We start from the raw sequence: 22,202 nt of genomic DNA on the forward strand, positions 1-22,202 counted from the left end.
CTGACAGGATTGGCAGTGACAGCGTTCAAATTGGCACCGTCATTTGTGCTCATTGTCACCGCGTGGGGCAGCCCCGGGGCTGCAGGGAAGCTGCTCACATGCCAGCTGGGGCCCTGGGTCACACCGTGTCACACCGGTGTCACAGAGCTGCCCTGCACTGGGTCCCTGTTCCTCGTGTCACACCGGTGTCACACAGCTCTCCCACTCTGGGGCCCTGTCCCTGGGGTCACGCTGTGTCCCACTCTGGGTCACTGTTCCTGGTGTCACACCAGTGTCCCATAGCTGCCCCACACTGGGTCCCTGTCCCTTGTGTCACACTGTGTCGCACCAGTGTCACACAGCTCTCCCACTCTGGGGCCCTGTCCCTGGGGTCACACTGTGTCCCACTCTGGGTCCCTGTCCCTTGTGTCACACCAGTGTCACACTCGTGTCACACCAGTGTCACACCGGTGTCCCCCAGCTCTCCCACACTGGGTCCCTGATGTCACAGCAGTGTCCCATACTGGATCCCTGTCCCTGGTGTCACACCAGTGTCACACCAGTGTCACACCAGTGTCCCACAGCTTCTGATGAAATCTTTTTTTTTCTATTTTTTTAGTATAGTTTTAATATAATATATATAATAAAATAATAAATCAAGCCTTCTGAAACATGGAGTCAGATCCTCGTCTCTTCCCTCATCCTCACACCCCTGTGAACACGGTCACAGCTGGGTGTGACCAGGGCAGCTGAAGGATGATGTCCTGTGGTTGCACATCCTGGACTGGCTGCTGTGAGGGTCTCTGGAGCCAGAACAGTGGGGCCAGAGGGACAATCACCCCTCTGCTAAGGGGTTCTCTGCTAAGGGACCCTGTCTTGTGTCTCCAGCTCCCCACCTGTATCACCCATCCTGTTACCTCCTGTCCTTCCCTCTCTCCTGCTGGTCCCTGATGTTTCAGCCCTGCAGTAGTTCCCCCCTCACCTCATGCACACTCTGACTTCCAGCCTGGCTTTCCTCAGCCCCCTCCTGCCCTGTCCCAGCCACCCCAGCCACCCTCAGAGCATCTCTGCTGGTGTCACAGCCCTTCCCTGCTCTCACAGGGAGGTGACAGGAATGGGAAGATCCCCCTGTGCAGATGCAGGCTCCCACCCACAAGTGCAGCAGCCCTGCTCACATCCCACACCCCCTTCCCCAGCGAGCCATGGCTGTCACTTCCCGGGAGAGAATTGCCAGGGAGGTGCTGAGTGTATTTTTAGCTTTGCCGTTCATGTCTGATAAGTGTTTTGACCTTTTTGAGCAGAGCTAATCACGCTGTCTGCTCCTCATTGCATCTCAGCTCGTGCTCTGCCTGTCAGGGAGCCCAGGGAGGAGCTGCAGCTCCCACAGCACCCCTGCCATGCTGGGAGGGACTTCCTTACCTGGGAGCCCTCCTGTGCACCAGGTGTGTGCCCTCAGCAGCCCTGCAGCCTCGGCTGTGTGCCCGGGGAATGGGTGGCACTGGGATTCCTGCAGGGATGGGAGCAGAGCACCTTTTCCATGGGCAGGGTGGGAGTGCCAGGGGATGGGCAGGGTGGGCAGAGTGGGCAGGACATCCCTGGGCTCAGAACAGCTTCATCCATCATCCGCCCACCTGAGGGACCACCTGCATCCAGCAGTGCCCTGTGACAAGGTGGAGGGGCAGGGGCTGAGCTGGGAATGGCAGGGGATGGGCAGGGTGGGCAGGATGGGCAATGTGGGCAGGGTGGTTGGTGTGGTTGGTGTGGGCAGGTGCTCAGTGTGGGCAATGTGGGCAGGGTGGGCAGGGTGGGAATGGCAGGGGATAAACTGTGTGAGCAGTGTAAGCAGGGTGGAGGCAGTGTGGGCAGGGTGGGCAGGGTGGGCAGGGTGGCAATGGTCAGGGTGGGTAGGGTGGTTGGTGTGGGAAGTGTGGCCAGTGTGCTCAGGGTGCTCAGGGTGCTCTAGGCTGTGTGGGCAGGGTGGGCAGGGTGGGAATGGCAGGGGTGGTCAGGGTGGTTGGTGTGGGCAGAGTGGGCAGGGTGCTCAGGAGGCTGGGCTGCCCCTGGCTGGAGGGCTGGGGTGTGGGTGGCACTGGAATTCCTACAGGGATGGGATCAGAGCACTCTTCCCTGGGTAGGGGCCTGGGTGGGAATGGCAGGGGTGGGCAGTGTGGGCAGTGTGGGCAGGGTGGGCAGGGTGGGGATGGCAGGGGATGGTCAGGGTGGGCAGGGGGCTGGGTGGGAATGGCAGGGGTGGTCAGGGTGGGCACTGTGGGCAGGGGGACTGGCCTGCCAGCCATCTGAAAATCTGGCACCATCCTCAGAGCCCCCAGGCCTGGATGCCTGTCTGCCTGGGGTGTGCACAGCTGCAGGCAGGGCAGGGCAGGGCAGGGCAGGGCAGGGCAGGGCAGGGTGAACTCTGGGCTTCTCCAGGGCCAGCCCTGGCAGCCAGGCCCAGGGGGGGCTCTGAAGGTGATGCCAGGCCCAGGGGGGCTCAGAGGGTGGTGCCAGGCCCAGGGGGGGCTCTGAGGGTGGTGCCAGGCCCAGGGGGGCTGTGAAGGTGATGCCAGGCCCAGGGGGGCTCAGAGGGTGGTGCCAGGCCCAGGGGGGCTCAGAGGGTGGTGCCAGGCCCAGGGGGGGCTCTGAGGGTGATGCCAGGCCCAGGGGGGCTCAGAGGGTGGTGCCAGGCCCAGGGGGACTCTGAGGGTGATGCCAGGCCCAGGGGGGCTCTGAAGGTGATGCCAGGCCCAGGGGGGCTCTGAGGGTGGTGCCAGGCCCAGGGGGGCTCAGAGGGTGGTGCCAGGCCCAGGGGGGCTCTGAGGATGGTGCCAGGCCCAGGGGGGCTCTGAGGGTGGTGCCAGGCCTGGGGGGGCTCTGAGGGTGGTGCCAGGCCAGGCTCCAGCCCACTCTTGCTCTTGCTGCCTGGGAAATTAGGCAGAAAATGCTGCGATTGAGTGTGAAGGCCTCTGCTGTAATTTGGGGCGAGCAGATGACACGCACCCGTCGTCGTCGGGAGATGAAAGCTTTTAGGGCTGGTGAGCACTAGCAAAATCTGTGAAAATCTCTTTTTTGTCAGGAGTGGTAGATACACAGGCAGATGAAAGACAGAAGATAAAATTAGCCCGAATGCTACAGAGAGAAAGAGAGAAGGAGAAACGGGGAGGGGGAGGAGGATATTTCTCAGAAGACTCTTGGCAGGGGAGGTTTCAAGACTGGTGACTCAAAGGCAAAGGGGATATATATTTATATATATGTATATATATAAATATATATATGTATACATTTATATATTTATATATACTTGTATATATTTTTATTTATTTATATATATTTATATATATTTATATATACTTGTATATATTTTTATATATTTATATATATACATGTGTGTGTGTGAGGGTAAATGTGGGGGCTGTGTTTGGCTGTGCTCCCACAGCAGCAGCATCACCTGGGGCTGATCCTTTTGGGACTGTGAGCTTGTCCCCATCTCTGCTGTGTCAGGCAGGGAGCCCTGCTGCCCGTGGCCCCTCCATCCATGGGGAACTCCAGGGTGTCCATGGCTGCTCCTGGAGGACACAATCCTGCCTCCAGCAGGAGAAACCACAGTGCCCGCTCCAGTGGATAGTGTGAACGTGCTGAGCAGTGCCACACACTCTCTGAGGTGACCTTAATTCCATTTTTCCCGTGCTTTGGTGGCTCAGATGGAAGTGTGCAGCTCCAGGCTGCAGCTCTGTGCTCAGAGGGGCATGAGCAGCAGGAGATGCCCTGAGCACAATCCTGGCTGCTGTGGAGCTCACCTGGGCTGTCCAGTGCTGAGGCAGGAGGGACTGGCATGTCTGACCTCACCTGCAGGTGACTGATCTGGGTCCAAACCCCCTCCCTTGCTCCTGCCTTGGCTGCTGGCACGAGAGGAGTGCTGGTGGCCCTGCAGCCTGTGGGCCACTGCCCATGAGGATGCTGCATCCCAAAGCATCAGTGGGGTCAGGAGAGAAGGTCCCTGTGGGATTTCCCACTGAGCTCAACCTGCTCTCCTGGCAGGGCTGGGGTGCTCTGAGCCCAGTGCCCTCTCACAGGCCTTGGGGACATGGGAAAGCAGAGGGGGAAAACCCTGATGCCCAGATGTCCCCACTCTGCTGTGACTCCTCCTGCACAGCCCTGGGCATCCCCAGGCTCAGGACAGCCCCAGCCATCATCCACCCACCTGAGGGACCACCTGCACCCATCAGAGCCCTGTGACAAGGCAGGAGCCCAGCTGCTGTCCCCAGCTGCCCGTGCTGTGACTCCTGGCAGGCTGAGCAGGCGGGGAGGCAGCCCTGGGATGATGCTGTGGTTCTCTCCTGACCCCACTGATGCTTTGGGATGCAGCATCCTCATGGGCAGTGGCCCACAGGCTGCAGGGCCACCAGCACTCCTCTCGTGCCAGCAGCCAAGGCAGGAGCAAGGGAGGGGGTTTGGACCCAGATCAGTCACTTGCAGGTGAGGTCAGACATGCCAGTCCCTCCTGCCTCAGCACTGGACAGCCCAGGTAAAGCTCTAGAACAGCTTGGCCCCTGCCCTGCCTTGTCACAGGGCACTGATGGATGCAGGTGGCCCCTCAGGTGGCCCCTCAGGTGGGTGGATGATGGGTGAAGCTGTCCTGAGCCGGGGCAGGAGGAGGGGTGTGCAGGAGGAGTCACAGCACAGGCATCTGGGGACAGCAGCTCGGGCCCTGCACCTCTGACTCGTCACATGGATGCAGGTGTCCCTCACTGGGGGGATGATGGGTGAGGCTGCTCTGAGCTGGGGGTGCCCAGGGCTGTGCAGGAGGAGTCATGGCATGGGGGGACATCTGGGCATCGGGGGACAGCAGCTGCCCCTCCACCTTGTCACAGGGCTCTGATGGATGCAGGTGGCCCCTCAGGTGGGCAGATGGTGGCTGGGGCTGTTCTGAGCCCCAGGGATGCCCACATGCCCACTGTGCCCACCCAGCTGCAGGGCTGTGCGGGAGCGCGGTGCCAGCGCCCAGCGTGGAGCGCTGCCTGCTCGGAAGGGAAGCAATAAATAACCCAGCCGTGAGGGACGGAGCGAGAAGCACTGGCCAAAGCCTCCCCAGCAGGCGTCTGTGGCTCCCAGCTGCAGCCCCGGTTGCCTGGCTGGGTTATCCCTCTGGGAGTGCCAGCAGGGATGGCAGCTCTGCAGCCGGCACAGACACGAACCTCTCCCTCCTCCGAGCGCTCCCAAATGCCTTTCACCAGCACAACAATTAGAAACCTAATTCCTATTTCTCCTGCTCAGCTAATTGTCTGTGGACAATTTGATTGTAGGAGTGCCCAGTGATGCAGAATAACCATCTTATTTCTGCTAGACATTGCCTTTGCAATTAGTGCTATTGATTGCATCGCTCTGCTCCCTCACCTGCCGGGGCCCAGGGGAGCAGCTCTCACCTGGCTCATCCCTCCCACGGCGGCCTGGCCATGTCCCCCCTGTGGCAGCGCTGGCCCTTGGCCACCAGAGAGGGTGAGGGCTGAGCTCCAGACACTGCTCTCTGCTCCAGAGGGAGGAATTCCTCTCTCAGGGCTCACAGCCACCCAGGAGGGTCCCTCCAAAGCCACCATGGAGCTCCCACCGAGGAGACATCTCTGCCTGCAAGGGACTCTAACCAGGCAGGCTGGCTAGAGTGGGAGGGCTTGGTTTTTGGTTTTTTTGGTTTGTTTTTTTTTTTTTTAATATATAAAAACAAAAATTCAGATTTGACAACACCAAAAAGTTCTGGATGAATATGTCGATTATGCTGAATGGTTTGTTTGGAGGGAAAAAAACCCCCAAAGATCAAAACATTTCATTTCAGTCTATTCAGATTGAAATGTTTTGATTTTTTTTTTCCCTCATCCAAATGACTTTGTTTCAAAGTTTCCCTTAATTTTATTTTGCTAAACATCAAAAAAGATTTCTGTGAAATGGCTGTAGTTGGAAGGAAATGCACTGGCTTGGGCACAGCCAAACCTTTGGTGTAACCGCCACCCTAAAAATTCCCCCCCTCCCTTTTTTCCATTTATTAGAATTTCCAGGGATTTTTGTTTTCAGGCCAGCTCTAAAAGACACATGGTTGTGCTTTCCCTGTCACAAAGCACTCACAGATCTCCTGCTGTACACAGGGCCTGGGTTGTCCTGGGGGGCTGCAGACCTGCTCTGCCCCCCAACTCCAGCCCTCCCTGCCAGGGCTCTGTGTGGGACCCTCTTTGTCCCCAGCCTGTGGCCCAAAGGGCCATGGCAGATTCTGGTTTTGGTGCCAGCCTGGCTCTGCCTGCTCTGGGCATCACCTGGGGACACCCAGGGTGCTCAGGGGAAGCAGGGCTGGCAAGGAATGGGGTCCCTGGTGGTGCAGAGGGATGTGGAGGCAGCTCCCAGCTCTGCTCCAGGAGCTGGAGGAGAAGATGCTCCTCTCCTTCAACCCATTGAGTCACCCCCAAACAACCCCCAGCTCCAGGCTCCAAGGCCCAGATGGCTGCAGCAGGGAAGAGCTTTCCAGAGCGAGAGGAGCTGGGTGTAAATAGCAGACTGTGCAATTAACTCCCCCCAGAGCAGAAGGAACAGCCAAAGTGTTCCGTCCATCCTGCTGCCTCCAGGCACCTGGGGGGTGCTGCTGGGCCACCCAGCTCCTGTCCTGGAGGTGCTGATGGCCACACGTGCAGGGCATGGACCCAGCTCCTGTCCTGGAGGTGCTGAGGGCCACACGTGCAGGGCATGGACCCAGCTCCATCCTGGAGGAGCTGCTGATGGCCACACGTGCAGGGCATGGACCAGCTCCTGTCCTGGAGGTGCTGAGGGCCACACGTGCAGGGCATGGACCCAGCTCCTGTCCTGGAGGTGCTGAGGGCCACAGGAGCAGTGTCACAGCAGTGTCTGTCAGTGTCTGGCCATGAAGAGTCCAGCCCCACACTCCTCTGAGGGGCACTCCTGGTGCAGGTGGCTGATCTTGCTGTTCTCATCCACCTTGTAGTACTTGAGCACTGCAAGCTTAACCTTCTTTCTCTTATGCTTGCTCTTCTTGGGAGTAGTGTAAGACTCCTTCTTCTTCTTCTTCTTCTTCTTCTTCTTCTTCGTCTTCGTCTTCTTCTTCTTCTTCTTCTTCTTCGTCTTCGTCTTCGTCTTCGTCTTCGTCTTCTTCTTCTTCTTCTTCGTCTTCGTCTTCATCTTCGTCTTCGTCTTCTTCGTCTTTGTCTTCTTCTTCTTCTTCCTGCTGATCTGGAGGGATGCCCTCTTTATCCTGGATCTTTGCTTCTCCATTTTCTGTAGTATCAGAAGGCTCAGACTCAAGGGTGATGGTTTTCCCCATGAGGGTCTTCATGGAGATCTGCGTGGTGAGGAGGGCAGGGGCAGCATGGGGCACTGCAGGTACCTGCAGGGCATGGACCAGCTCCCATCCTGGAGGTGCTGATGGGTCACATGTGAAGGGCATGGACCAGCTCTTCTCCTGGAGGTGCTGATGGGTCACAGGTGAAGGCCATAGACCAGCTCCTGTCCTGGAGGTGCTGCTGGGCCACCTATGCAGGGCAAGGAACCAACTCCTGTCCTGGAGGTCCCACAGGTGAAGGGCAAGGACCAGCTCCCATCCTGGAGGTGCTGATGGCCACACTTGCAGGGCATGGACCCAGCTCCTCTCCCGGAGGTGCTGATGGCCACACGTGCAGGGCATGGATGAACACCTGTCCTGGAGGTGCTGCTGGACCACCCGTGCAGGGCATGGACCCAGCTCTTCTTCTTCAAGCCCTGCTTGGGGTCCCACGTTCACCTCCGCAGCCTGGACACCCAAAATTCCTACAGCCATGATTTCCCTCTGGATGGAGCATGGGACATCCCAAGAGGGTGCCCCAGCAGCTGGACACAGGGAGCAGCCTCAGGCTGGGAGAGCTGAGCAGGGAGGAGCAGCTCCAGGGGAGGGAGAGGTGCTAGGAAGGAATTAATGTCTGGATCTATAAAACACTTGGTCCCAATTATTATAATGCACTGATTAGGGGAACTCAATAGTTCTGCTGGTGGTTAATGGCAGTAATTACCCAGATATGACTACAGTGGCAATATTAATAACTCTGGGCCATTAGTATTTGTGAGCAATGAGCAGAATACACATCCCTGAGCCTCGGGCTGGGTCTCTCCCCTCCAGCTGCAGCCTGGAGCAGGGCTGGCAGATGCCAGGGCTCAGCTGCAGAGGAAGCAGACCCAGGACCTGGCTGATGTTTGCCAGCTCCAGAAGAATCACAGAATCATTTGGGCTGGGAAAGACCTCTGAGCTCACCAAGTCAACCTTCAACTGAATCCCACTACAGCCACTAAACCTTATCACCTGTGCCATGTCTACTCAGTTTTGAACCCTAGCAGGGGCGGTGATTTCACCTCTGCCCTGGGCAGCTGTACCAGGGCTTGACCACTCTTTGAGTCAAGAAACTTCCATAATGTCCAACCTGAACCTCATCTGACCCAGCCTGAGGCCGTTCCCTCTGCTCCTGTCCCTGTTCCCTGGAGCACAGCCCGGCCCCCCCGGCTGTGCCCTCCTGGCAGGAGCTGTGCAGAGCCACAAGGGCCCCCTGAGCCTCCTTTGCTCCAGGCTGAGCCCCTGCCCAGCTCCCTCAGACCCTCCTGGGGCTCCAGCCCCTGCCCAGCTCCATTCCCTGCCCTGGATTTGCTCCAGCCCCTCCAGGTTCTTCTTGTCCTGAGGGGCCCAGAGCTGACCCCAGGACTGGAGGTGTGTCCTCACCAGAGCCAGCACAGTGTGGCTGGAGCCACCACAAGGACGTGGCCTCTTGTCCCTCTCTGGTGAGCCTGGGGCTGTCCCTGCTGGGAGCAGAGGTGACGTGCTGTGATGGTGCTGCTGCAGCCTGGGGCTCCTGCTCACCTGGGGGGGCACAGCCTATCCCCCTGTCCCCCTGTCCCTGTGTCCCCCTGTTCCCCTGTCCCCCATCCCCCTGTCCCCCTGTCCCTGTGTTCCCCTGTCCCCGTGTTCCCCTGTACCTGTGTCCCCCTGTCCCTGTCCCCATGTCCCCCTGTTCTCCTGTCCCCGTGTCCCCCTGTCCCTGTGTCCCCCTGTCCCCCTGTACCCGTGTCCCCCTGTCCCCGTTCCCCCTGTTCCCCTGTCTCCCATCCCTCTGTCCCTGCTGTCCCCGCATCCCCCTGTCCCTGTGTCCCCCTGTCCCACTGTCCCCCTGTCTGTGTCTCTGTGTCCCCGTGTCCCCCTGTCCTCCTATCCCCATATCCCCCTGTTGCCCTGTCCCTGTGTCCCCATGTCCCCCTGACCCCCTGCAGATGAGCTGTCCTGCAGTGTGGGTCAGTGCCTGGAATGTTCTCTGGGGAGCTGGGACACAGACAAGGGCTGGCTCCACATCTGCCTGCTGGAGAGGAGGGAGCTGGGCTGGACCCACTGCCCTGGGTTCACAGCGTGATGAACAAACCCCCCAGGGCAGGGAGGGTGGGGAAGGGCCCCTGGAAGCAGCTTGGAGGAGCTCAGAGGGCAAGGGCTGGCAGTGCTGGGTGCTGCTTCTCCAAAGAAGAGCCAGGATAGGGCTGGAGCAGCCACCACTGGTGTCACCCACCCACCCACCAGGACACTCCAGGTCCCCGCTGGGCACAGAGGGCACCACACGTGCCATATGTGGATGATCCAGCAGACTGCAAATCCCCTGTGGGGCTGCCATCCCTGAGACATGGACCTGTGCTGCCTTGTCACACTGCACAGGGCACAGAACTCTTTGTCCCAGCACCCTCTACCTGTGCAGCCTTGTCACACTCTCTGTGGGTTATTCCTGTGGTGAATTACAGCTGATTGCAACAAAAGGGCCCAGAAAAGCATTGAAACGGTCTTTCTTAATTTCCAAAGATTAATTAGCATCCTCTACCTGATCTGTGGAAGATAGTCTGTTATAGTTCATGTCCTGTTTCACTGAAGATCCATGGAAGCATATGTTGGACATAAAAGAGTGGGGATTTTTGGCCAGAAATGTCTCTTTCCCCTGAGTATTTCCAAAGGGGACACACAGCTCTTTGTCCCAGCACCTCTGACAGAGCCCTGCAAGGGGCTCAGGAGGGGGAAGCGGCTTCTCCATGCCCAGCCCAGCCTCCCTCTCGCCGTCCCCGGGCTCAGGTTACCCTTGCGGCTGTCTCGGTTTGTCTCCTCGGCTTCCCTGCTCCCGTCCCCATCTGCGGCCGAGACACCCGGCTCCTCCATCTGCATCCCCCGGGACCCCTCTGACTCCAGCCTGGGGCTGCGGCTGCTCAGTCATTGCTCAACAAAAGGGACCATTAATTGCTGCCTGCTTCACTCCTCCTCGGCAGAAGATAACTGCCACCAGCCTCCAGGAGACTGGAGATGGGCAGGAGAGCAAGGAAGTGCTCCTGGGAGAGGCTGGAACTTCAGCGAGATGCTGCCAGCTTCCAGAGGCAGGAGGGGTTGGGATGGGGACAGCAGAGTCTGGGGATGGGGACAGCAGGGTTTGGGGACAGGGACAGCAGGGTTTGGGGACGGGGATAGCAGGGTTGGGATGGGGACAGCAGGGTTTGGGGATGGGGATAGCAAGGTTTGGGATGGGGACAGCAGGGTTTGGGATGGGGACAGCAGGGTTTGGGGACAGGGATGGCAGAGATTGGGATGGGGACAGCAGGGTTTGGGGACAGGGACAGCAGGGTTTGGGATGGGTGATGCCTCAGGTTCAGCTTTTCTATTTTTCAGGTTCTGTGCTGCTTTAGTGTGTGGGTCTGAGCTTCACATTATGGGATGGTGAGCTCTGTGCACAGAGCAGGGAGACAAAACAATTCCTGCTCCAGCTGGGCACCAAGGACAAATTATCCAAATCTCAGCCCAGGAGCACAAACACCGTGGGCTGGAGAGAGAAAAACAAGCAGGGTGGGATTTCATAACCCAAATCTAACTGGACAACTAACTACAATATGCAAATGGACTAGAACAATGGGAGACCCCGCAACTGGTTGTCCATTTTTTGGCCATTTTGGTTCATCTCGGGTTCATTTTGGGACCATTTTGGTTCATCTTGGGTGCAGCCCTGGCTGGGTTCTGGTGCTGCCCAAGGTGCATCCATTGAGGAGATCCTTTGAATAAATCCCTGCTTTATTCTTTAGCTCAGTCTGGGCTCTGTTCCAGGTCAGCCTACACAAGGCATCAGGGGACAGCAGAGTCTGGGGATGGGGACAGCAGGGTTTGGGATGGGGACAGCAGGGTTTGGGGACAGGGACAGCAGGGCTTTGGCCACTGTGACCAGGCAGAGCCATTCCCTGCCCTGTGCACTCCAAACCCAGCCTCCATCCTCCTCCCAGCCCCTGGGGAACTTGGCGCTGGTGTCTCCAGCTCAGCCCTAATGATGGGAGCGTTTAGCACACAGCGCCTGTATTCAAACACTCCGGCAGGCAGAGACACCCTGTCACCCAGGTGACACGTCTCGTACACGCTGCCAATTTAGCAGCAAGACGTCCCTGGAATCTGGGTTAGCACTGGCAGCAGCTGCCGGTGGCCCCAGCCCCGGGGGAGGGAGGGGTGGGAGCACAGAGCATCCCCCCGACCCCAGGAGCAGCCCCCAGCACACCCAGGCTGGGGGGGAGACCTTGGCACCCCCTCCAGCAGGCAGGCTCAAAGCAGGCAAATTAAAATGAAAATTAAAAATAAAAATTAAAAAAAAAAATTACATCTGTGATTATTTTCCACTGACCTGGGCTGGGTGGGAGACCTTGGCACCCCCTCCAGCAGGCAGGCTCAAAGCAGGCAATTTAAAATGAAAATTAAAAATAAATTTTTTTAAAATTACATCTCTGGTTATTTTCCACTGAAATTTTGTGAAGAAATCTTCTTTTTCTCCTTTTCCCTGCATTGCCATCAGATTCTCCCCTCCCTGCCAAACCCTTTCCTTGCACAAATGAAAAACCCCAAACAAAAGCTGTCAGGACAGAAGATGGTGAACATGCCTGGCTTCCCAGCAGCCAAAACCTGATTTTCCTAACCAAGCCCAGAAATATTTTTTACCCTGAGAATTTCCAGACTCTTGGTTCCCATTACAAAAAAAGCAAAGCTTTTCCACACGCCCTGCAGAAGTCCCTCAGTGTGTGACCAGTGCTTTGACATAATTACACAGTGATTAAGTTGGATGCCAAAGGACAACACCCTGTCCCTGTCACATCCCTCTGGATCTTGCCAGGGCCAGAGCCCGGGTTTGGGGTCACCCCATCTGCAGGCTGTTATAAACACAAAAATCTGCCTTTTTTTTGGGATAAAAAAGAGTTGCAGAACCAGTTGGAACAGTTGTTGCCAAGGTGGAGTTCTACCTGTTTGTTATTGTAATCACCGGTCCTTGTAGCTAATTGCTCCTTTTGTGTCGGTATAGCCCTGCCTGGGGCTAAGTGTCCTTCTCCCCAAACAGTGAGAGGAAGGGACATGGGGGGTGGATATCAGAGAAAATGCAAAATTAACCTCAGAGCCAGCATGCCATGGGAGGCTACTCCACCAAATTTACCGAAAAGACCCCAAAACCAACGAGCCAATACAGAATTAAGAGATCAGAGTGATGTCTGGACGTGAGGAATAGAGTGCTGAGCCTGCAGAGATGCTGAGAACCTTTGTTACCTCTCACCCTAAGCAGAAGACTTCAGCTGAGGGGAAGATCCTGGCTGGAGCCACTCCAGAATTGGGAAACATGGGGTACACCCCCACTACTCTCGTGTGGATGGGACCCCCAGCTCTGCCCTTCAGTGGACAAAGCTGCACATTCCTTGTCCTCTGAGTCACTCTGGGATTGACACGGACCTGTTGAGCCTCCCAACCTTAAACTGATCACTTTTAGTAAAGGCATTAAAAGGAGAAAAAGTCCCCTGCCCTGTTCATTCCACGGGCAGAGCCAGAGGGTGCAAGCATCCCTTGGTGTGTGTGAGTTATCCCAAAGGGAGCCGTCCCTGGTTCCCATCCATGCGAGGTGCAGGTTGGAGTTAGGAAATGTCACTGCCTGGTGCCCAGCCTGCATTCACACAGCTCCTGGCACACCTGGAACCCAAAGCTCAGCTTTCCTTGGCGAGCTGGAGCAGTGGATGACACCAGAGATGTTTTTCTTGTCGTTACTTTGCGCCTTTACCTCATTTCATATTCAATTTTTAAGCCTTGCCAAGGCTCCTTTTGTCCATTCCCTAATTCCTGCTGCCTCTTAACGTGTCTCAGCTCGTGCATCCCCCTGGCCCAGCTTCCCCCCAGGTCTGGGGACTCTCAGCCCACTTTGCAGCCGCTCAGGGCTGGGCTGTGAGGATGGGAGGCTGAGATTCTCACTCCACGTGCAGCAGGAGCACGCTGGGCTGCTGCAGATCCTCTGCCCTCCCTCCTGCACGCTCTGCTCCCATTCCAGGCCACCTCCAATGCCACCCTTGTCGAGGGCTGGCCACCTTTGTGATCGATAACCACGCTGGTAGTTATTCTTGTCAGGAGAAGGTTAATTGCACCTCCTGCCTGGGGGCACCAGCTGATCTCCGCGGGGGCTGGGGAGGCGTTTTCTGCCTGTGCTCAGCGTTTCCCCAGCCCACGGGCTGCAGGATGCAGGGATGGACCATGTGCTGGAGCATCAGGTGCTGCAGGGGAGGGGGAGCAGGGGAGCTCTGTGTCACCCTGCTGTCAGGGGGGCTTTGGGGAGCTCTGTGTGACCCTGCTGTCAGTGGGGCTTAGGGGAGCTCTGTGTGACGCTCTGTCCATGGGGGTTTAGGGGAGCTCTGTGTGACCCTGCTGTCAGTGGGGCTTAGGGGAGCTCTGTGGGACCCTGCTGTCAGTGGGGTTTAGGGGAGCTCTGTGGGACCCTGCTGCCAGTGGGGTTTAGGGGAGCTCTGTGTGACCCTGCTGTCAGTGGGGTTTAGGGGAGCTCTGTGTGACCCTGCTGTCCATGGGGCTTTGGGGGAGCTCTGTGTGACCCTGCTGTCAGTGAGGTTTAGGGGAGCTCTGTGGGACCCTGCTGTCCATGGGGGTTTAGGGGAGCTCTGTGGGACCCTGCTGTCCATGGGACTTTGGGGGAGCTCTGTGGGACCCTGCTGTCAGTGGGGTTTAGGGGAGCTCTGTGGGACCCTGCTGTCCATGGGGTTTGCAGCTGTCGTGCCCCACACAGCGATGCTGCCCCAGGCTGGATCACTCCCCAGCACTCTGGGATGGGAGCCCCCAACACACACTCCCAGCACGATGGGCTGTCTTGGGGTCACCCTGGCATCTCCAGCCTGCCTTGGGGACCCAGGAGCTGCAGGGCAGAGGGACACTTGTCCCTGGAGCAGTGATGGCTGAGCCTGGTGTGGCTCTGTGTGGCAGAGGGGTTTTATGGCTCCTGGCTGCCGTGGGGATGAAGCCTGGTGTGCTCCCAGCAGTGAGAGGGGCAGAGGCTGCCAGGCTGTGCTCCCTGCCCAGATCCCAGCAGTGAGAGGGGCAGAGGGTGCCAGGCTGTGATCCCTGCACAGATCCCAGCAGTGAGAGGGCAGAGGCTGCCAGGCTGTGCTCCCTGCCCAGAGGATGCCAGGCTGTGCTCCCTGCACAGAGGGTGCCAGGCTGTGCTCCCTGCACAGAGGATGCCAGGCTGTTCTCCCTGCCCAGAGGGTGCCAGGCTGTGCTCCCTGCACAGAGGATGCCAGGCTGTGCTCCATGCCCAGCTCCCAGCAGGCAGCAGCTCCCACCCTGGGCTCTGCTGGTCAAGGGGGTCAGGAAAGGATTTGATCTCCCACGCTGCAAGGGCAGCACTGGAGCAGAACTCTGCTGCTGCAGAGACCTCTGTGGCTTGGGACATGGTCTGTCTGTCTGTCTGTCTGTGTGTGAGTCACCCTGCTCCCCTTCCAGCTCATTTCCAGCCCTCCCACCCCCCCTTTCCCCTCTCTTTCTCACTCTTGCAGGTCTGTCTGTCTTTCTCTCTGTCTGTGTGTGAGCTGCCCTGCTCCCCTTCCAGCCCATTCCCAGCCATCCCACCCCCCCTTTCCCCTCTCTGTCCCACTCTTGCATTCACAGTCTGTACCCGTGGCCTGTCTGCAGCCTGGTGTGTGACCTACTTACACACAGAGCCCCAGCTCTTGCCTTTTCTCCCTTTTCTCTCCTGAACAATGCAGGGCCCTGCTGCCACCCCCCTGCTCCTGCTCAGTGCCAGCTCCAGGGGCCTGTCCTGAGCCCCCAGTGCCACTCTGGGTGTGCAGCCTCCTCCCAGGATGGTCTCAAGCCTGCTGTTAACACCTTGCACGGAGCCTCTTCATGCCTTAGGATTTCAGCTTTTCTGGTTTTCAGATCCTGCATTGGTGTCAAACTCTGTTCTCCATATAGAATTTTACTCTCTTCACATGTTGGTCAGATAAAACAATCCCTCCAGGCCTGAGGTTCAAGGACACCCAACAGCCTCAGGCTCCAAAAATTATTAAAAAAAAAAAGTGAATTGGGGGGAGCAAACTGGGGGTAAATTCATTAATTGAAGCTGCAGTTGGAGAATTAACTCCTGATAAGTGAATGGACCAAAATTATATTTGTCTGAAAACTGGTGCCCATTGGGTGCAGCCTCTGGGAGGCTTTGGCTGCCCGGGGTGTATCTGTTGAAGGCCTTTAATAAAAACCCACTTTATTCTCTTCATCTTGTCCAGCCTCTGCTCCAGGGAGCCCCTCCAGGCACCATCCAGGGGATGCCCAGCTCCTGCCTGCCTGAGGCCAGCAAGGGCAGCAGGGAGCAGGGCTGGGGCTGCTCAGGCTTCTCCAGCTGTGCCAGTGCCAGCACTGCCAGCTGTGGCCTTTCTGTGCCAGCTGTGGCCTTTCTGTGCCAGCTGTGCCAGTGCCAGCACTGCCAGCTGTGCCCTCCCTGTGCCAGCTGTGCCCTCCCTGTGCCACTGTGCCAGTGCCAGCACTGCCAGCTGTGCCCGCTCTGTGCCAGCTGTGCCCACCCTGTGCCAGTGCCCAGTCTGCAGCACTTCCAGCTGTGCCCGCTCTGTGCCAGCTGTGCCAGTGCCAGTACTGCCAGCTGTGCCCTCCCTGTGCCAGCTGTGCCCTCCCTGTGCCAGTCTGCACCACTGCCAGCTGTGCCCAGCCTGTGCCAGCTGTGCCCTCCCTGTGCCAGTCTGCATCACTGCCAGCTGTGCCCTCCCTGTGCCAGCTGTGCCCTCCCTGTGCCACTGTGCCAGTGCCAGCACTGCCAGCTGTGCCCTCCCTGTGCCAGCTGTGCCCTCCCTGTGCCACTGTGCCAGTGCCAGCACTGCCAGCTGTGCCCGCTCTGTGCCAGCTGTGCCCACCCTGTGCCAGTGCCCAGTCTGCAGCACTTCCAGCTGTGCCCGCTCTGTGCCAGCTGTGCCAGTGCCAGTACTGCCAGCTGTGCCCTCCCTGTGCCAGCTGTGCCCTCCCTGTGCCAGTCTGCAGCACTGCCAGCTGTGCCCAGCCTGTGCCAGCTGTGCCCTCCCTGTGCCAGTCTGCATCACTGCCAGCTGTGCCCTCCCTGTGCCAGCTGTGCCCTCCCTGTGCCAGCTGTGCTCAGCTTGTGCCAGTCTGCAGCACTGCCAGCTGTGCCCAGCCTGTGCCAGCTGTGCCCAGCCTGTGCCCAGCCTGTGCCAGCTGTGCCCTCCCTGTGCCAGTGCCAGCCTGGCCTTTCCCCCCATGGAGACACTCCAGGGGTCAGGATAAGGATGTCACCCTTCAGAGGGCCCTGCTGCAGGTCTGGGGTCTGCCACACCACATTTGGGTTCAGGAGAGGCAGGTGAGGTGTCTGCTCTGGAGCTGCTGCTGTTCAGAGCTGTGCCAGGGTCAGGGATGGTGGCCTGGCAGCAGAGAGGGTGAGGACCACCACGACCACCAGGGCTGTACCTGTGCCCTGGATCAGGTTAGGGTCAGGGATGGTGGCCTGGCAGCAGGAAGGGTGAGCCCCACCAGGGCTGTATCTGTGCCCTGGATTAGGTTTGGGTCAGGGATGGTGGCCTGGCAGCAGGCAGGGTGAGCCACCAGGGCTTTATCTCCTTGGATCAGGGATGGTGGCCTGGCAGCAGGTGAGGATCACCAGGGCTGTATCTGTGCCCTGGATGAGGTTTGGGTCAGGGATGGTGGCCTGGCAGCAGGCAGGGTGAGCCACCAGGGCTGTATCTCCTTGGATCAGGGATGGTGGCCTGGCAGCAGGAAGGGTGAGCCCCACCAGGGCTGTATCTGTGCCCTGGATGAGGTTTGGGTTGGGGATGCTGGCCTGGCAGCAGGTGAGCCCCACCAGGGCTGTATCTCCTTGGATCAGGTTTGGTTTGGGGATGGTGGCCTGGCAGCAGGCAGGGTGAGCCCCACCAGGGCTGTACCTGTGCCCTGGATCAGGGTGGCTGCTCCTTGCTCTGCTCCAGGCTGTGGAGATTCTCCCTGCTCCTCTCCAGTGCACAGGAACACGCTGGGATGCTGCAGATCCTCTGCCTTCCCTCCTGCTCTGCTCCCATTCCACACCACCTCCAATCCCATCCTGCAGCTGCGGCTTGCACAGGGGATGGCTGGGGATGCTGAGGGGATCCTGGGAGAAAAATTCCACATTTCAGCATTGCTTCTCTAGGCAAAAGCACCCTCCAGGAAATCCCAAGGGGAATGGGCAGAGCTCCATGCACAGGGGCACACAGGGGGAGCACAGGTGGGCACACACTGGCACAGCCAGGCTGTGGTGCCCAGGTGTGTCCCTGCTGGGGACACAGGACAGGGTGAAGAAGGGCAGGAGGCTGTGGCAGCTCAGGGGCTGCCCCAGGGCTCTGTGGCACCACCCAGAGCAGGGGATGCTCCCACCCAGCCCAGCCCAGGCTGCCTGTGGGTGGGTTAAGAGCAGGGGGCTCCCTGCCTCCACTAATGGGAATAATGAGCTAATTAGGGGCTGCATAATCAGGGCCTTGTTGCTATGCAAACACTGAGTCAGGAGATGCCCCCATCTCCCCCTGCACACCTGATGAGTCTCCAGAGACAGAGAGAGATTGGTGCCTTCTCTGGGCTGCCCTGCTGCTTGTCACAGAGCAGGAAAAGATCCATCCTTCCTTTCCTTTTCCTTCCTTCCTTTCCTTTCCCTTTCCTTCCTTCTTTTCCTTTTCCTTTTCCTTTTCCTTTCCTTCCTTCCTTCCTTCGTGGGGTGGCATAGGAGTGTTGGGGGGCAGGACGGTTGGGACGGACAGAGATGGGAGATTTTTGCAGCCAGGTTGTGGAATTTGGGGTTCATTGCAAAGGGCCTGGGTGCAGGGACCTGTTGGGAGCTGCCAGGCACAGCTCAGAGCAGGCCTGAGAGACGAGAGGGGGAGAGAGGGTGAGAGGGGATGAGAGTAAAAGGGGTAAGAGAGAGAAGTTCCCATTACAACACCATAAATCTTCTTCTGTGCTGAATATTCTGATTCTCACTAACCAATCTAGTCCAAGACACAAATCCTACAGCATTTCCATACAGCCTATAAGAATCATTCCATTACCACACTGTGGTACATTTTAAACCCTACAAACTCCTCTTTGGGCCCCTTCTGCCAAGCTGGCAGGGTCTGCTCTGAGCCTTGGGCCTGTCTGCAAGCAGAGGGGATTGTTTGATCAAAAGGGGATCACCTTCAGCTGGCCATGCCATTGTTTTCCAGTTGTTCAGGAACTGAGGGATCTCAAAGCTTGCTTTCATTTCAATCTCGCTTAGAGTTTCCATATTCTCAAAATCTTTTGCCAGGCAATCATATTGATAAGGCTTTCCTGTTTCACCTTCCCCAGCAGGGTGGGGGCTGTGGGAGCTGGGGTTCCAATCACTCCTTTGGTGCCCATCACACCCTGGCTGCACCTCCAGCCCCCAGCAGAGACCTGTGGCTGTCACCACACACAAGACCATGGCACAGCATCACCTCAGCCCCTTTTTTCCACACCACACTCAGTCACAGCCTGCTGGGCTGCAGCTTCTGAGTGCCCCAGCTGGGCTGGGGGCCCAGGGCTGTGTGTGCCCGTGGCTGAGCTGCTCTGCTGCTGCTGCAGAGGCAGGGCACTGACAGGAGCTGTAAATTGTCAGGCCCTGTAAAGCATTTAATGATTTTGAATTTATCTGCATCGATAAATACATGACAAGGTAACAGTCAAATAAATACCCATTAGTGCACTCGCTCTCTTTTTTTTAATTACGAGCTCGGGTGTAACCAATCATTTTCTGCTAAGCAAGCGCTGCAGGAAATCTTCATTAGCACCAGCCCTGGTGAGTTCTGCAGCCTGGGGAGGAGGAGAGAGCCTGGAGGGAGGTTTGGCCCCACTCATCCAGCCCAGGGAATGCTGATACCCACTCCTGTCCAGCTGGAGGCCATGCAGGGAGGGAGGTTTGGGGTTGGGCTTTTCCAGGGGGACTTTCCTGCTCTCTCCAGCTCCCTGGTAGGAGGAGCCAGGTGGGAGCTGGGCTCTGCTCGCAGGTGAGAAGGACAGAACAGGAGGACATGGCCTCAAGCTGTCCCAGGGAAGGCTGGTGTTAGGGGAATTCCTTCATGGGAAGAGTGGTCAAGCACTGGCACTGCCCAGGGCACTTCATTCCTGAAGTGCTCAAGGGTCAGTGGATGTGGCACTTCATGGTGTGGCTCAGTGGGCACGGGGGGTTCAGCTGGAGGTTGGAGTCCATGATCCTGGAGGCCTTTCCAGCCTTAATGATTCCCTGATCCTGGCTGGGGGCCCTGCACACCCCAAGGCAGAGTGTTCAGAGGTGTGTGCAGAGCAGGGATCTCACTTGCTGCTGGTCCCTTGGGCACCCTCCCCACACTGGGTGACCCAGAAAGTGCCAGGGTCTGCAAACCACCCTGGCTGGCACCTCAGCATGCCTTGTCCTGGCAGGTGGCACACCCAGGAGGAGGCATGAAAAAATACAAGAGTGCTGTGGAGGGGATTCTTCCAGTGAAGGAATTCCCCTAACACCAACTTTCCCTGGGACAGCTTGAGGCCACGTCCTCTTGTTCTGTCCTTCTCACCTGTGAGCAGAGCCCAGCTCCCACCTGGCTCCTCCTTCCAGTGCTGTGGAGGGGAAGGGCTGTGAAACCCTGGAGCTCCAGCTCTGGTGCTGGCCTGGCCGTGGCACTGCTGTGACAGCACTGGGTGCAGGAGAGGAGGAACAGGGTGAAGGACAAGTCCCCACCCAGTCTGGCCCTGCAGGGAGGGGACACAGGCCCGCAGCAGGGCACGGTCCTGGGGTGTCCTGGGGTGTCCTAGGGTGAGGTTATGGTGCTGTATCCCCATTCCTGTGCTCTGTTCATGCTGGATATCATGTTCTGTGCCTTCAAGGCTGGCTCTGAAGAGTGAATGTTTTGTTTTGGTTTTGCTCTCAGCCGCTCCCCCACGGCTGGCGGGACACACAGACAGGGCAGTGCATGGTGCTGCTTTTGCTTTTTGCTTTGCTTTTCCCTTTGCTCCTGCTTTGCTCCTGCTTTGCTCTTGCTTTTTGCTCCTGCTCATTAGTTAGTTTAGCTGAGCAGCCCAAATTTTCCCTGGACTGTTTCTCCTTTCCCTTTTTGGACCTACTCAAACCTGCTCCGGGCTGGGACCTGGGGAACACCGAGAGTTTGCACCTTGTGGCTGCAGCAGCTGCCCCAGCACAGGAGGGACTGAGAACAGAGCGAGCACCCCCAGGAGAGACTTTCTGAATTTGTCATCTTTGTCAGAGCGGTGACAGAGTGGTGTCACCTGGTATTGTGTCACACACATCTTTCATGAAAAATCCTTTCTTTAGGATTTTTCCTCCTGAGAAGCTGAGAGGCCTCAGGAGCAAAGTGTAACCAATGGTTATCTGCTGCTGTGGGATGCAACAGGTGCATCTGGGATTGGTCTCATGTGGTTGTTTCTAATTAATGGCCAATCACAGTCAGCTGGCTCGGACAGAGAGCCCCCCCCCGAGCCACAAACCTTTGTTATCATTCTTTTCTATTCTATTCTTAGCCAGCCTTCTGATGAAATCCTTTCTTCTATTCTTTTAGTATAGTTTTAATGTAATATATATCATAAAATAATAAATCAGCCTTCTGAAACATGGAGTCAGATCCTCGTCTCTTCCCTCAACCTGAGACCCTTATGAGCACGGTCACAGTATTGTTCATTTTGTGTGCTGGGGGTGCTGTGCCTGTTAAATAAACAGGTTCTTTCCACTTCTCTCCAAGGAATCCTTCCCAAACCAGTTGTGGGGAGGGGCTGTGTGCGTTTGCTTATGGAGGTTTGGAGGTTTTCTCCCAAATTTGCCCTAAACCAGGACAGGGGGACAGAGGTGTGTGATGAGTGGGGCCAAGGGCAGAACCTGCCCTGTGCCTTCCCAGCCTCCCCTCCATCCCCCCGTGCCAGGCCTCTGGCTCTCAGAGGGGCACAGGGAGAGCACGGCTGCTCTGCTCTGCCTTATTTCTGTCTGGCAACATTTTTCCAGCAGAGCAGCTTCTAAACTCTGAGCATCTCCTGGGAACATGTCGATCCTGATGATATTTTTCTATGGAGAAGTGTCAAATCAAATGATTTCAACTTTCACATTTTGTTTCAATAACGTCGAAAGGATTTTTTTTTTTTTCCAATGAGAGGCGAACATTTCAATTTGACATTATCATTTGGTTTCATTCCATTTGGGCTTTTATATTATCATATTACTCCAAATCTACATTTCTAGTCTATCTAGTGTTTTACTGTTTAATGATTTAACAGCATCAAAACCCAGTGAAACGTTTGGATATTTCTGGGGGAATTTCCCCCCCCTGAAAATTTGTACATTTTGGGAAAATCTGCATTGGGAAGCCCCCGGATTCCCAGGGGATGGAGCTGCCATGTTGCAGCTGGCTGTGGCACAGAGCGTTGTGTGGAGGCAGCAGCAATCAGGGGCACTTTGTCCTGTGCTGGAGCCAGAGGAAGGACACAGATGTGACCTGCTCTGTGCTGCACAGCCATAAATAGTGAGTGGCAGTGCTGGGAGGGAGGAAGGTGAAGGCATTGTACACAAAATGGAGAGAAACTCGTCAACAGGAGTCAGGAAAGAGGGTGCCCTTGGTACGCAGAGCCTGCTCTCCCTGGGGAGCAGGGAAGGCTGGATGCAAGAGGAGCAGGGGATGAGCAGCAATGCACAAACAGGGTGGGTTTGAGGGGTTTTATTTGGTGGGTGTGATGGAGAACTGCCGGGATTTTCCCTTCATGGGAAAAATGAATTCCCTTCTGGCACTTCCAGCCCAGCCCCTGCCCACCCTGCCAGGGAACAATTCCCATTTCCCAAGATCCCATCCAGCCCTGCCCTCTGCCACTGGCAGCCATTCCCTGCCTC

At 57.2% G+C, this 22,202-nt stretch overlaps 1 protein-coding gene across 1 annotated transcript; it reads right to left on the minus strand.

Annotated features, from left to right (window-relative positions):
• Positions 1 to 6,861: 6,861 nt before the first annotated feature.
• Positions 6,862 to 10,180, minus strand: LOC136565808 (ubiquitin-ribosomal protein eS31 fusion protein-like). The gene is made up of 3 exons (XM_066564616.1): positions 10,096 to 10,180; positions 7,159 to 7,380; positions 6,862 to 7,103 (listed from the first exon to the last, which is right to left on the minus strand). Exons 1-3 carry the CDS (start codon positions 10,178 to 10,180, stop codon positions 6,862 to 6,864), a joined length of 549 nt encoding a protein of 182 aa, XP_066420713.1.
• Between the last annotated feature and the right edge of the window lie 12,022 nt (positions 10,181 to 22,202).

The sequence above is a fragment of the Molothrus aeneus genome, chromosome 23 (genome assembly GCF_037042795.1).
Source record: "Molothrus aeneus isolate 106 chromosome 23, BPBGC_Maene_1.0, whole genome shotgun sequence".
Classification (NCBI taxonomy): domain Eukaryota; kingdom Metazoa; phylum Chordata; class Aves; order Passeriformes; family Icteridae; genus Molothrus; species Molothrus aeneus.

Coding starts and splice junctions, on each gene's coding strand:
- LOC136565808 (XM_066564616.1), bottom strand. CDS start 10,180: ATGCAGATGGAGGAGCCGGGTGTCTCGGCCGCAGATGGGGACGGGAGC. Junction 7,381..10,095: donor AAACCGAGACAGCCGCAAGG/GTAACCTGAGCC, acceptor CAGCACCTCCAG/GATGGGAGCTGGTCCATGCC. Junction 7,104..7,158: donor AGACAAAGACGAAGAAGACG/AAGACGAAGATG, acceptor CGAAGACGAAGA/CGAAGACGAAGACGAAGAAG.